General features: G+C 39.5%; 2 protein-coding genes across 27 annotated transcripts in view; one reads left to right on the top strand and one right to left on the bottom strand.

Moving 5' to 3' along the window:
- USP20 (ubiquitin specific peptidase 20) overlaps nucleotides 1–8,341 on the top strand; it is an 82,372-nt gene extending 74,031 nt beyond the window's left edge. For both annotated transcript variants that reach the window (XM_067040502.1, XM_067040508.1), the window contains one exon: nucleotides 5,953–8,341. The gene's annotated coding sequence lies outside the window, so the exon portion shown is untranslated. The remainder of the gene's footprint in view (nucleotides 1–5,952) is intronic.
- FNBP1 (formin binding protein 1) overlaps nucleotides 1–15,407 on the bottom strand; it is a 140,868-nt gene that overhangs the window by 19,334 nt on the left and 106,127 nt on the right. For 4 of the 25 annotated variants that reach the window (XM_059071978.2, XM_059071979.2, XM_059071977.2 and 1 more), the window contains exons 7-12: nucleotides 12,386–12,514; nucleotides 10,938–11,084; nucleotides 8,785–8,982; nucleotides 7,659–7,841; nucleotides 4,715–4,798; nucleotides 2,146–2,160 (exon numbers count right to left, since the gene is read on the bottom strand). In XM_059071978.2, coding sequence (XP_058927961.1) covers nucleotides 2,146–2,160; nucleotides 4,715–4,798; nucleotides 7,659–7,841; nucleotides 8,785–8,982; nucleotides 10,938–11,084; nucleotides 12,386–12,514 — 756 coding nt within the window. The remainder of the gene's footprint in view (nucleotides 1–2,145; nucleotides 2,161–4,714; nucleotides 4,799–7,658; nucleotides 7,842–8,784; nucleotides 8,983–10,937; nucleotides 11,085–12,385; nucleotides 12,515–15,407) is intronic. The other 21 variants (XR_010841823.1, XM_067040525.1, XM_067040526.1 and 18 more) reach the window with 10 other exon arrangements.

The raw sequence follows: 15,407 nt of genomic DNA, 5'->3' as shown, positions 1-15,407 counted from the left end.
CCGTCCAATACAGTAGCCACACATGGCTGCTGAGCCCTTGAAGTGTGCCCAGTACAACTGTGGAACTGAATTTTAAAATTTTAGTTACTTTTCATTTAAATTAAGTTAAATTTAATTAAGTTACCTGTGGTGAGTGGATACCATATCGTACCACATAGGTCTAGACTGTGAACAGGTGTAAGATTTGCACTGGATAAACAGGTGCAAAGAAATCTGTAGTGAAAAAACACTCTAACTTATGACTTATAAATAGACAGCCCAAACAACGACAAAAGCAACCCTGATTATCTACAAAAACGAAAGCGATTAAATAATAAATGAATCCCCTTCACTTGATCAGGAGTTAGTCTAACTGACCAATTAGGTCCCTTTCAATAGATATTCTATATTTCTGTGTTGTTATTTAAAAACGAATCCCAGTAACTATGCCTCAAACAAACTTCAATTTACCGTTGGAGATTCAGGTCAACAGCTTCTTCTAGATCCAAAGAAACTCGAGGTTTCTGGAAAGTACCTTGAAAGGTTCATTTTGTCCTATTCGCCTTTAGAAGCTTGAATTCTTTCGAACAATACTCTCACCTGTGATTCATTTTGCCACAAAGGAATTTTTATTTCTACCTTCGAGTCAGAATAGATTTTCTGAACTCTCTGGAAGGGCCCCTAGGATACTGGCAGTACCAGGGTTTGGAAAAGGGGCCAAAATACGTATATTTTCAATGGCTGTGGCTCTAAGAGGATCTTGTTTTACCTGCTACCAGAATCAAACCCTTGCTCCTGGGCAATGACACGAGCTGCTTCTTGAGTTTTATTATTTTTACACCCAAGCCGTCTGTGTGTAACTTCTTTATTAGCTTCAAAGTAAGGGCGTCAAGCAACCATTCAATACAAGGTTGGTAAGATGATTTATCTCAGACAGAAAGACTGCCTGATAATATAATCTTTAGCTGCTAGCACGTGAGCAAAAGAACAAATAAAGGGCAAAAAAGAAACCCTGGCATCCGAGAGACTCCCAGTTAATGGATCCCATTTCTCCCAAATTCATACTGCTGCCAATGGCTGGTGTTCATTTAAGATCTTTCCTTCTTGTAGAACTCTTCTCGGGATTTTATTTTGCCGTCTAAGAAATGTTTAATAAAATATCCCTTTCCTTAGGGCTGGAACAGTTGCCAAATACTGAGTCAGGTCGAAAGATTATGTATATATATGTTTATGTATATACTGAAACACATATAAAAGTATATATAAGGATAACCATAAAATCTTGTCCTACTTTCTCAACAGCAGCACATAAAATGCTGATCTTATTCCTGGTTGAAGTGTCACAGTTCCTGGTTGAAGTGTCACAGTTCATCACTGTCCATAATTTTAGGATATTCTCAGCTGTGGTGTTTGAGACTATTACATAACTTACACATATTTGAAGTACAGTAATGGGTTATGTGGTTAAAAGTTTCTTTTAATAGATTTAATGATTAGTTTGACTATTTAGGAGGGCTATGGAATTAAAAGTAGAAACAACACCGAACACTAAAGAAATCATTTTAGAAAGGCTTAGGAGGCTCTTTTCATTGTCCATAAAATCGTCTTTGATTTCTTAAATCAGCTATGCACAAGGCACCAATGTATTTATGTAGCAACTTAAAGATTTCATGACCTCCAGTTCTCGAAGGTGCCTTAGACCTGAGTTGGAGCCCGGCATCACTCCTGCATGTCTCCCTCAGGTCCCCAGCATTTTTCATCTGCTTCTGTGGCTCCCGGGGAGGAGCAATTTTCAATGGTTATATTTGCTTTTATTCCAAATGATCCAATACATAAACTCCCTCATATTTAAGATTCATATTTATGTTCATATTTAAAGTTTATCAACATCTGTCATCCTCTTAAGACTCCAGTGGTAAAGAAAACCAAATCATGAGTTAAGCGTTAATTTTCTTAGCAACTTGAAAAGATTACGATCACCTCTGTTAGACTCTGGACCTTTGTATTCCAGAGGTCTAATAAAGAAACACCAACAAAAACACACACAAGAGAAACACAAATCAACAGTTAACTCTGAAGATATGTTGCACAATGGCACAGCACCCACAAAACATACACCAAAAAACCTGATTAGATTCAGGACATGCATGGAGGAATTGTGCTTACCAGCTTGAGAGAAAGCTTCGTGTAAAAATTGAAGGGGTAACAGGGAAAAAAAGAGAGAGAGAGAGAGAGAGAGAGAGAGAGAGAGAGAAACAACAACACATGAGAAGAAGAGGAACTTGGTCCATTCCACTGAATTAACATAACACGTCAATTCACCTAGCGCTTTGTGAAAATGATTTGTAGCGTCTCTGTGCCAAAGTTCCCAAGAGGGGCTGATCGACCAAAACCTTTCTTTAGCTGCCACGTTGCCAGAGCAAAGAATAAAGATAGAAAAGGAGAGTTTCCGTTTACTGTTCTGGATTGGTCACATCAGCCTGAGTATAAACCAATATAAGTTGGCAGTCGGTGACACAGCATGATTATAAAAGATGGAAATAATCACATAGCCTTTGGTTCACCAAATTTCCCACGGAAAGTTTCACACAGACTACAAGCGTTGGCAAAGCAATTAGTTCCACAACATCCCAGTCGTATTTTTATCTTAAGGAGATCTAATAAATACGAACAGTGGCATTTCCTAAAGGTATTAAGGCGAAATCTCAAACTGGTAAATGGGAACAAAGGACTGGAAGGCGCTCTAAGAACCAACCTCCAGGGAGCCTTTCAGCGCCTGGCTGGAGGTGGAAGCGCTATGCTCTCTCCCTCCTGTGCACGGCATGCACCCATTGCTCTGCAGAAGGTGTCTTCTGGGGTTTTCTATCGAACTCAGAGCCCTACCCACAGGGGTCCTATAGCATCTGGGGAGTTAACAGAAGCTGCTGCTCTTACAAGTTACCTTTAGGAAATAGAGAGCCAACTGTCTCAACTGCTGAGGTGTACTTACTCCTTGCTACGGATTCCCTGTTAATTACCAGGACACAGCAGCTGCAATTCTGCTAGGCCCCGAGACCAGCAAAACTATACTAATTACTGGATCCAAAACCAGATTGAAAGCCATCTCAAAATTAGGAAAAGAAACACTGGTTCTTCAGAAACCAGTGAGACGTGCTTTTTGGCTCTAAAGCAGTATTTTGAGAGCTCAGTGCACACTTACTTAGCTGTTATCAACCCTAAAGTTTAGGCAATTGGTAGTAGGATCCAAAAATATGTCAGAGACAAAGTACCAAAGAAAGTGTCCTTTGATTTTAAATTGGGAGGGGAGAGGGTGTTAAAAATTCCTTAACTAGATTTAAAAAATCTTATTCTTCAGATTAACTCAAAGTTGATACTTCTTTGTGAACAAGCATTAAGCTTTTAAAGAAATTGTGCCTATGGGGAAAGACTTTTAAGGAAAGAAGTAGCAAGACGAAACTTTGGGGGAAACAGGTACATTCATTTTCATGACCGCTCTCATGTAGGCAACCTACGTGAACGCCCTGAGCCCCTCCTGTTAGCTTTAGCACAGATCTGTTCATCACAATTTGAGTTCTTCACAGACAACACTTATGGTGCACAGCAGAAAACTTTGCAAATATCTTCCCTGCAAAGCAAACGACCATATACAAATGTTTCTCAGACATTACTGTGTAAATGTCGCTAATTTGAACTCGGCACTCTATCTGCTTTCTATTTGGCTACTTCTATTGCTTAAAGTAATATATTCTTTCTTAAGCATTCCAAAAACAGAATTCTAACATCAAAACTAAGAGCATAGGCATATGACCACTTCATAATAAAAACAAGTCATTAGGATTGAGAACAAATCCCAATAGAGATAGGCAATATCGAATTCTCAGACAAATTCAAATTTCTGAAGTGAACGGTGATGGATAATCTACAAGAAGTGCCATCACAGTATATGGTATCCTTTTTAACAATTATAAACTGGTTTTTGGTTCTTAAGCTGTAAGCCAGCCAGTTAGATCATTTCAAATTAGAAACTGAATCATCTGCTAAGAGAATATCTTTAAAGGTTGCATTAAGTGCATTGCAAGACGCCTGAAGAACTAAAAAGCTGTCAGTTCCAGGCAACAGTTACTGAGCCTGGGAGCCACGGGTGTCAATAACACATGAGGGCACACAGAGCTGGCGGGTCCATGTGTTATTGGGCCGCCACAGGTACTAACCTCAAGTACAAAGAAAGGGGACAGTGAACATGAATCTGTAAGTATCTGGTTTAAGGTCCACGGAAAGGCATTGCACTGCTCTCTGACCTTGCTCAGGCTTCGCGGATTTTTTTGGTTGTCCCTTACGGACCCACGGATCCATCCGTTTCAGACGTGGGCGTGGGTAAGCGTGCTACACGCTGCCGTCTGCGGGAGTGTCATTCTCCCGTGACCAGCTGCCTTTTAGGGATGAAATTCTGCCGTAGAATCATACCCAGGGACAACAGCTCAGACGGCAATCCCAATCAATGAAAAGGGGAAAAACACAAGCTCAGCTCCCTGACATTTTTAGGAAGTTTCACAGTTTGGTTCCATTTTCCATGTAACTTTTCCAGAAGCAGCAGCCTGTGTGGTTGGATCGAGACAGTGAGGCTGTTCCCAGTGTCCGGGTCAGAGAGCATCTGGGTCCCCAGTCTTGGCGCTGTCACAGGGGTTAGTGCCTGTGCCGCGACCCTATGACCTATAGCCGTCACAGGTTGACTTACAACATAATCCCTAGCTTCAAAAGCATACGTGGGTTTCCCTATCGTCCTCTTCATGAGTTCTTTGTGAAAACAGAGAGACTGAGTCTGCCAATAATCAGCAAGAGAACAAGGTAAAATAAATAAAATGAAAGTAACCAGAAAATTGCTACATCTGACAAACACTTGGCAGGAATTTTCAAAATCTTTTGATCAACGATGATGGTATTTTTCCGTACAATTAACTCTAAAACGTGGGGAAAATATGTCCATATCGTAGATTTAGAAGTCCCTTGCTCACACCAGGAAAAGAAATGTTAAGACAATAAAGGCACACTTTGTAGACTGCAAATTGAGAACACACAATCTAGCTTCATTTTTCTTTGACTTCAGTAAAGATGAAATAATGGTTAATAATCGTGGCATGCCAATCTTTAAAGATGTTCAATGAGACATTTGCTTACAAATGTGAATGATTTACAACAAAAAATGTTTTATCCTACTTAGCTCTTCAGGAACGAAATTACTTATGCGAAGAAACGTTTGCATAGGATTTATACATTCTAATAATAGAAACAAATGATTAAAATCTGGATCTGAAAGCTGCAAAATATGATAAATTAAAAGACATTAAAATAACAGATTTGTTATTCTCCTAGAATCCTTTTCCTATCTTTGGTGCAACAGTCTTAAAGTTAAAAAGCAGAATAAATGAAATAGCAAGGACTGCGTCATTTCAGTCATGGATCCTGTTAAACCGTGTACCTTCCGTTTTGAAATTGCTTTAAAAATCAAATTTATTTCCCCAAACTTCAGATTTTTTTAAACTTCCTCATCTTACTTCTATGATGTATTTCCTTTCCTTTTTTTTTTTTTTCTGCACTGCTACTTCCTGAAGAAAAGTACATCAAATCTGATTCTAAAAACAGATCAACTAAAAATGAGGGAAGCAAAAATATGTTTCTATTTACTGATGCTTCTATTGCGTGTGTGTGTGTGTGTTTATTCTTGAAAACACACTCACCGTTTAGGAAATTTTTTTAAAAAAATAGAAGTTTGCTGAGCACAGATTTGAGGTGTAAGAAATAAAATTTATTTTTGCTAATTATTATTTTTTAAAAATGGGATAGGGTTCCTTTAAGTAATCAAAATAACCTGTCTCTCATTTCACTGTTTTTGTTTTCAAGTGTTAATTTTTTTCTAGCCATCTTTTCTTACACTTATTGATTACTGACATTCTTGGTCTCTTCCTAAACATTTAGAGAACACCATGGAACATGATGCGGAAACCACATGCAACCAACAGACTGTGACGTTGAGAGAAGAATGGAATACACAAACGGTAAACAATCATGAATATTCAACATCTTTCATTATGAGACTCCAAAAGACAATGCAGAGATATTTTCATAAATATAATAAATGTGTGCTCTGTGAAGGTTTTGGAAGCAGCAGAGATGGGGTAACTGATCTACAGTTAATGTAAAATTTTATAGTCTACAGTCTAGTATAGCGACACATAGTCATATGTTGAAAATTCTTCGATGAACAAGGAGCAGAGATGGATGGAGAATTCTAAAAGCCAGCATAACGGAGATCTAATTATAGAACTCAACATGATTCATCATCTACTTTTGAAGCTATATTCTGCCTTCCAACAAGGCCTCTCCTGAAATCTTTAGGAAATTAAATTCTAATTCTTAACCTGGATATGCTGGGTAACCTTAAAACAGGATAATTCCACCAACTGCATTCTTTGCATAAAACTTTGAGATTCCATTACTAAAGGAACTCTGCATATAAAGAAATGAGGTTTTTGTCCCTTATTGTAAAAGGTAACAATGTAGCTATCTACTGTATTTACAACTTTTTTACACAGAGGAAGGGAAAAGTAAAAATTATATTTGTACAAGAACACATCCTGCTACAACTCTATTTCAACTCCCACAGGACAGGACAAAAGAAAACCTTATTGGATATGTTAATGCACTTAATGTTGGTTTACTCATTATTCATTATAAAGAATATCTGGGGATGGCTTAGACTAGACTGACCATTTAGGTTTATTCAGGAGGCTAGGAATGACCTTGTTCCAATCTTTTTCTAAAAAACCGAACTGGTATCTACTTTGGATTGCTGATCAATTCCATAAAACCCTGTGACTTGAGCACATGCGATCTTAATTAGGACGGCAAACCTGAGTCTAAATAACATCCACTTATGAGTCAATCATAGTATAATAGATTCTCCCTAAGTATGGACTCAGAATCTCAGATCATAAGCAGGCTCCCTGGCTTTAAATCCTGGCTCTGTATCTTCCTAACTTCATCTTTGTATGCACCAGTTTTCTTATCAGTAAAATAAAGAACTCTTAGTACCTAGGTTCACAGGGTGCTTGAAAAACTGCATTAGGCCTTTTTGCAGTCAGTCTGTTATCAGATATTTAATCAACGTCTTGTACATCACCAAAATAGCTAAAGAAACCGCTGTGACCCATACCATTTGCCTCAAACCCTGAGGCATAGCTCAGAGAAAAGTACCCTCACTACACATTGTTTCAGTAATTATGAAGCAAATATTTTCTGACTATACAGTGATTTCCCACGCCTCAAATGTTGCTAGCTTTAGAAATGAACTCTAAGTCTCCTTTTTTTGGTAAAATCAAGGTAAAATATTAATGACTTAGATGTTTCAAAAGAGAAACGGAGAAAGGTCCATCCAAAATGTACTACAGACAAAAAGAACTCTGGGGTGGCTGGCTCCCCCCCCCTCCCCCACCCGCCCTGCTTCCTTCCTTCTTTCCTCTCTCTGTGGCTCTTCTTCTTTCCGGCTGTAATGAATCATAGGTTCTTATTGTTTTATGTTATGGGAAAACACAATGGAGTCATTCACAAACAAAATAAGTTATGCAGAACAAAACATGCAACCAAAGCGCACAAGAGAGACAGGATTCCAGAGCTGAACTTACCCCACGCTTTAGACTCCTGAAGCAGTGGATTTTGGGTTTGGAGGTCATGAACTCGTTGAAGCGATGGGAGAGGGGTTCCTTTTGCTGCTTGGGAGACTGGGGGCCGTTGGGAACAGCAGAGGGTGAGGCAGAGGCAGGGGGTGGTGGGGGAGGCTGATGGGGGGATGTTAAAAGGGACATAAGCTACGTGTAAGAGACGGAGCAGTGACAGAGTAAAAAATCAGAAACAAGAAGATAAGACACAAAACAAAAATAAGCATCAAATAATATTTGAAACCCAAAGCAAGTCAAACACAAACAATTAAATATTTAGGCCATGGTCCAAAAGAAAATACGTAAGGATATGTTAAATGAGAATATGATGAAAGTGGGAGTTTTAGTAAGTACAGCAACAGAAGAATAGCAAGGAGTATCTGACAAGAAGCTCATGCAGACTTTCACATGCAAACTACCGTTCTAATTAGTTACTCTAAACCAGTGTAAGCCAGAAGGGTAAATATTTCTATACCACCTAAACTAACACAGCTTGATGGGAGAAAATGAAAGTCCTTAAGTGCTAAGGTTGTGAAAACAGCAAAGACAGTGTTGAAATATTAAATTATTCTAAGGTTAAAGCAGTCATGTCACCTTGATCATACTTTATGCCCATGTTAATGCTGTCATGCACTTACGTATCACACTATAAAAAGAAAATGAAAAATGTTCATGGATACATATGTTAACATGAGTTGGAAACCAAGTTATTAACCCACGGAAACAATTTCAATTAGATATGCTGATACATGGTTATAGAAATGTTGTACACTTTTCCTTCTCCCAGCCCAGGTAACCAGCAATCTAGGAGACTTAGGGGTGAAAGGCATGACGGAAAACAGCCAGAGGTCAGTAATCTGTTAGTGTGGGTGACAGGGTGCAGGTGATAATGCGTCTGAAATAAGACAAATGGCCATGGCCAAGGTACCATCACCAAAGAGAGATACTGTCTTAAAATAAAATAGCACATTAGCTTTTTTTTTTTTGCATTCTGAAAAAAGCTTAAAATCTTCATTCCTTTAACAATTCAAGATAAAATGAACCTCTCCACACTTTATAACACTCATTTCACACTGGGTCCAGCCATCAGTACCTTATTTTTTTTGATGAACGGCCATAACTTTCCTTTGGATTTGCCACCAAATTTGAGCTCTGATTTGCCTTCTCCTCTGGAATTCGAAAGGCTGTTATCTGACACAGTGCGCTTCATCGGCTGAGTGTAATCCTCAAATTCAATGTCTCCGGGCGGCTCAAAACCAGACTTATAAGCTTCTATGGCCAGCTGTGAATCCTGAAATTACACCCATCACACACAAGTACGTTCAAAGGCGTGCAAATACCTTTTACACAATGAACTATGATGACCTCATACAGATGATATTCTAAATAAGTTATACTGATTAATAATAGATTTTCTAGTAATATTTTTATCATTAGAAAGAATAATTTGTAAAGCTACATGTCTAGCTGAGATCTGAAGATACTTTTAATAACTAACCATTTTTCTACGTTTACAGAAACAAATATTAATTAAGAATGACTTTGCTAAAAAAAAAAAAAAAGAATGACTTTGCTAAAAGCAGAAGAATTGGGCCATTTATTATGCAACTCCCTTGAAAAATACAGTAGTACAAAAACTGGTTCTCATCAGAAGGTCTTAAAGCAATTTGGCATACACAAACTCAAAGCAGAGAGTAGATAATCTCTGATTTCTTTGGTTAATTGTGGTTCAAAGATATGAATCTATTGAATAATTTTTCTTTATGTACATATTTGTTCACAGTCTCTCCTCTACTAGAATGTAAGCTCCCTTCTGTTTTTCCTCCACTGTGTCCCTAGTACCTAGATGGTGTCCGGTGATAACGGTGCAATAAATGTTTGCTGAATAAATCAGCGAACTGATTGCCTGATCTGTGGTGTGCACCCTGCCAGGAACTTTGAGTTCAGAATCTTCTTGGGGTCAGGTGGTGAAGACCAATGTGTAAGGAAATGACCACCATCGGTGTCAAAGATAGATAGATAGATGTATAGTTAAACTGTCACAAAAGCACATGTGATTTGTAATAACTTTCTAACTCAATGATCATCTGATTTAAAAAATCTACTAGATGGGGACTTCCCCGGTGGTGCAGTGGTTAAGAATCCGCCTGCCAAGGCAGGGGACATGGGTTCGAGCCCTGGTCCGGGAAGATCCCACATACCGTGAAACAACTAAGCCCGTGCACCACAACTACTGAGCCTGCGCTCTAGAGCCCGCAAGCCGCAACTACTGAGCCCGCATGCCTAGAGCCCGTGTTCCACAACAAGAGAAGCCGCCGCAATGAGAAGCCCACGCACCACAACGAAGAGTAGTCCCCGCTCGCCACAACTAGAGAAAGCCCGCGTGCAGCAATGAAGACCCGATGCAGCCGAAAATAAATATAAAATAAATAAATAAATCTTAAAAAAAAAAAAAAAAACTACTAGAGAAGACAATTTGGAAAAATCTCAACTTCCTACAGTGAGCCCACAATTTGCCGTAGCTATTTCAGTTGACACTGATTTTGTAGGTGTGCCATAGGCATCAATTGTCTTGCAATAGCCAATCACCCTTCCTTCTTAGTAACAAGAACCCTGACTTTAAGTCAGGCACATGGCCACCCAGCAAAAAGGTTTCACTCCCCAGTCTTTTGTGCAGCAGGAGGTGGCCCCTAGGTTTTGACCTCTGAGATCTCTTGAGGTATAGGCAGAAGTACAGGAAGCAATTTTAGGAAGCCTCTTTAAAGAGGTGGCATGGGCCCTTCTCTATATAATGTTTTCTGGAATTTGGATGTGATGGTTGGAGCTACAGAAGCCATATTGAGTTCGAAAGTCACATCATCAAAAGCTGTGGACTAGGAGAAGCCTGGGTCGCTGAGAACTTGCGGACTATCTGCCCATACCATGGTTGGACCCTCTTGCCTCTAGGCATCTTTACATGGAAGGAAAAATAAACCACCTTAAGACACTATTGCCACTGTTATATGAACCTAAACCTATACTGGCAGATTCAGCTCTACAATCCTGTGCCCGTGACTATACTAATATGAAACACAGAAGGCTCAATTAAAACACTCTAAAATGCTGCTGCTACTGTTGAAAAGTATTCGTGACCCACTGAAAGCAACTACTTTCAGGTGATTAAATATGGTCACTGTGGAAAGGGGCAGGGAAATAATGGGACCGCAAACTCTTGGTTACAAATTAAGTCCGAACTACAGTACTTACATTTTTTGGATCAATTGACTCTGCTGCCTTTACTATTCCATCCAAGCACTTCCCAATGATTGGAATCACCTGCCGATCCAGCTCTGCATACGTCTTCACTGATTCTCCAATTCTCACTATCCTCCTCTCCTCCATCTCTTGTATTTTCTGAAACATTAGAATTTGCATAAAATTAATTTGGTCCAGTGTTTTCTGGGTTTTAAAAAAATTAATTAATTTAATCTTGGCTGTGTTGGGTCTTTGTTGCTGCACGCGGGCTTTCTCTAGTTGCGGCGAGCGGGGGCTACTCTTCGTTGGGGCGTGCGGGCTTCTCGTTGCGGTGGCTTCTTTTGTTGCGGAGCACGGGCTCCAGGCACATGGGCTTCAGTAGTTGTGGCTCGTGGGCTGTAGAGTGCAGGCTCAGTAGTTGTGGCACTTGGGCTTATTTGCTCTGCAACATGTGGGATCTTCCCAGACCAGGGCTCGAACCTGTGTCCCCTGCATTGGCAGGCAGTCTCTTAACCACTTCACCACCATGGAAGTCCCAGTTTGGTCCACTGTTACTTAAGGAAGTTGTTTTTTGGCAGCACTGTTACCTCTAAAAAATTCTCTAGGCGGGAAACAGGCCTATAAAAAGGTTAGAGTTACAGCAACCGTAAATTTCTTGTGCCTCTACCTTAGCCAGCTGGACACCTATTTTATGAATTGCTGGGCTGCCTAAACGTACACTTCACACAATTCCATTCCCATTTCAGTAAGAACCCGAAACTCAAGTAGTTTTACTGTTAACACCATTTGGTATTAGATTTTAAACATCTCCTCCATCTTTGAGGCACTGCTTTATCCTTTACCAAAAGTATGGTATTTGGTTAACTGCTTTGACCCAACACAGGCTTACGTTAACTACTATACCTGCCTTCTACAAGCTGGAGGTTCTTGTTTGCTAAGTAGACACTATGACACAAATGTTTATTATTTTTTCTACAGGTGGACTTCAAGTTGTAAAAAAAATTCCCAGAGTGGGAATGTATGTATCTTTCCTCATACTATTTTTGACAACCTAAAGTAGCCAAAAGAAAAACAATCCAGAGGAAAGAACTGTCATCTGTTCAAATCCTACAACTGTCTCAATGCTGCTTAGATTCCTAAAGGTAAGTTGGAATTTTTGTAACCAGAATGGTCCTTTTAGCAAAAAGAGTGTTAATCTGAGAATCACAGTTCTGAGACTGACCAAGAATGGCTGCAGGGGCAAAAACCAAGGAAGTTTGCAAAGGCTGTTGATTAATCTTGGGATTCATGTTATATTTCATCTTAATGTCAGTCAGTGCTTGATCTGAATGTTTTAAAAAATGGTTTGAATTAGAGGAAACTTAGAATTATATAAATACTTAGAATATAAGCCCAGAAATCATGATTCCAAGGCAACGTTTTTCTAAGCAAAGCAAATCTGAGAGATCCGAACTCCTTACCTGAAAGATATTGGGAATGTGAGTATGGTAATATTCATGCTGCTCGTGGTTGAATTTCTGAAGAATTGATGAGTAATCTGCTTTGCTGTCCTCTGCCATTTGGTGACGCATTTGAGCTTGCTGTCGTGCCTTAGGGCAAAAAAATGAGAATACCCCCATGTTTACACATAATAAGTAAAAGCCTAGGATTGCAAACTGGAGGAACTGGGGGATCAAATTTACCTCCCATTTGTTGGATTTAGCAGGCGCTGTTTTAAAAAAGTTTGTTTAAACAACCCAATCCAAAAAGGGGCAGAAGACCTGAAAAGACATTTCTCCAAAGAAGACACACAGATGGCCAAGAAGCACATGAAAAGCTGCTCGACATCACTAATTATTAGAGAAATGCAAGTCAAAACGACAATGAACTATCAGGAAGAGATATGGGAACATATGTATATGTATAACTGATTCACTTTGTTGTAAAGGAGAAACTAACACACTATTGTAAAACAGTTATACTCCAATAAAGATGTTAAAAAAGAAAAGAAAAGAAAAAAAAAAAAAACCAACAACTTTCCCATGTGCAAATAAATACATATTACACCATAAAAAAAAAATAAAAAAACCCAATGAACTATCACCTCACACCTGTCAAAATGGCTATCAGGAAAAAGTCTACAAATAACAAATGCTGGTGAGGATGTAGAGAAAAGTGAACCCTTGTGCACTATTGGTGGAAATTGGCGCAGCCCCTACGGAAGACAATATAGAGGTTCCTCAAAAAACTAAAAATAAAACTACCATATGATCCAGCAATTCCACTCTTGGGTATATATCCAGAAAAAAAATGAAAACATTAATTCGAAAAGATACACGCACCCCAATGTTCATAGCAGCACTATTTACAATAGCCAAGCCGTGGAAGCAACCCAAGTGTCTATCAACAGATGACTTGATTAGGAAGATGTGATACACACACACACACACACACACACACACACACACACACACACACACACACTGGAATATTACTCGGATATAAAAAAGAATGAAATACTGACATTTGCAGCAACATGGATGGCCCTAGGGAATATTATGCTTTAGTGAAAGGAGTCAGACAGAGAAAGACAAATACTGTGTGAGGTCACTTACACGTGGACTCTAAAAAAATAGTACAAATGAATATCAGACTCACAGATAGAAAACAAACTTGTGGTTACCAAAGGGGAAAGGGACAAATTAGGGGTATGGGATTAACGATACAAGCTACTGTATTTATAATAGATAAGCAACAAGGATATACTGTATAGCACAGGGAATTATGGCCATTATCTTGTAATAACCTATAGTGGAGTATAATCTGCAAAAATACTGAATCACTATGCTGTACACCTGAAACTAACATAATATTATAAATCAACTGCAATTCAATTTTTTAAAAAAGGAAAAAGAAAAAGAAATTATTTAGAATTTGAATTTACTTTAGGCAAGGATGTGCAGCCTAATTTTTCACAAACCCCGCCATTCTCTATTGTCTTAACTTGGCATTGCTTTCTATTCTGACACATGTGCCAACATTCTCTATTGTCTGCACTTGGCCCAATTCTCACATTTATGTTACCTAGATTTAGGTTCCCTTATGGGAACCGCTGATCATATTTTTTTATTTCCTGAGGAGGGGATGGGCGATCCATAAATTTTTTATTCCAATTCTCAACGGAGTTCATGAATTAAAAAGGCATATCGGGGCTCCCCTGGTGGTACAGTGGTTGAGAATCCACCTGCCAATGCAGGGGACACGAGTGTGGTCCCTGGTCCAGGAAGATCCCACATACCGCAGAGCAACTAAGCCCGTGAGCCACAACTACTGAAGCCCGCGCGCCTAGAGCCCGTGCTCCACAACAAGAGAAGCTGCCGCAGTGAGAAGCCCATGCACCGCAACGGAGAGTTGGCCCCGCTCGCCACAACTAGAGAAAGCCCGCCACAGCAACAAAGACCCAACGCAGCTAAAAATAAATAAATTAATTTTTTTTAAAAAGGTACATGAACCACTGATCTAAAGGGATCTTTCTAAAACTCTCCACTATGTTTCTTTTCAGAATATATTTTAAAGAAGCAGTAAGTATGGTGCCCTCTTTATGCTTTTTATGTGTGTGTGTGCGCGCGCGCGTGCGTGCTATTTTGTGTTTTACTGCATTGCTTTTCTCCTAAATGATAATAGAATTCATACATTTGTTTGTCTCTTCTCATTCATTTCTTGGCTAATTACACACAGGCAAGAAAGGGGCTCTTAGTGACAAACTGCAGAATCGATTTGAAAGTTAAAACAAGAATGTCTGTGAAGTTGAAAGTCCTCCACGAATAGCAGAGATTGTTATGCTGGTAACAGCTTCTCAGATTCCTCTAGCACCTTGGAGGTGCCTTGATAAATACAACCTCATGAATCTCTAAGACAATCTGAGGTCCCTGCAGGGCAAAAACTACCCCCTGCCAGCTGAAGAGATAGCTTGGCCTGTATACTGGGCAAAACTTACCACACTGAACCGAGAACACAACAGGAAAAGGACCTTGTTCCAACATACCCAAGGCAACTTTTGTTTGTTGTTTTGTCTTGGTTCACTGAACCTAACTGCTTAAAAAAAGAAAAAGAAACAGTGAAGAACCGTTCCAATGCCAACACGAAGAAGAAAGGCTGGAGTCGTTTGTCCCACTCTGTCTGATCACCGGTACCAGATCGGTTTCTTCGCGCCTCCATGTCCTTCATTGGTTTCCTGCCTCTGTGACTTGAAGGCTTAACCTGATTTCACTTCCTTGATTTGCTTCGCTCATCTGTGTACCCGTGAAACCCCAAGGTGCTCATTCGGAGCTGCTTCCTTTATTTTCTTCTCTGTTCATACGGAGACACTCCCCAAATGCAGGGAACAATACGAATATTTCCAAACTGATTTCCTTATTACCTGAGGCTTCTTAGTTTCTTAAGACCCTTAGGTACCTCGAAACCAATTTACCAACTTCTTACCTCCCCTCAGTTAGTTCAGCT

Source organism: Kogia breviceps, chromosome 8 (genome assembly GCF_026419965.1).
Source record: "Kogia breviceps isolate mKogBre1 chromosome 8, mKogBre1 haplotype 1, whole genome shotgun sequence".
NCBI lineage: Eukaryota > Metazoa > Chordata > Mammalia > Artiodactyla > Physeteridae > Kogia > Kogia breviceps.
Note: the sequence above shows the minus strand (reverse complement) of the source record. Positions and strands in the feature narration are given on the sequence as shown.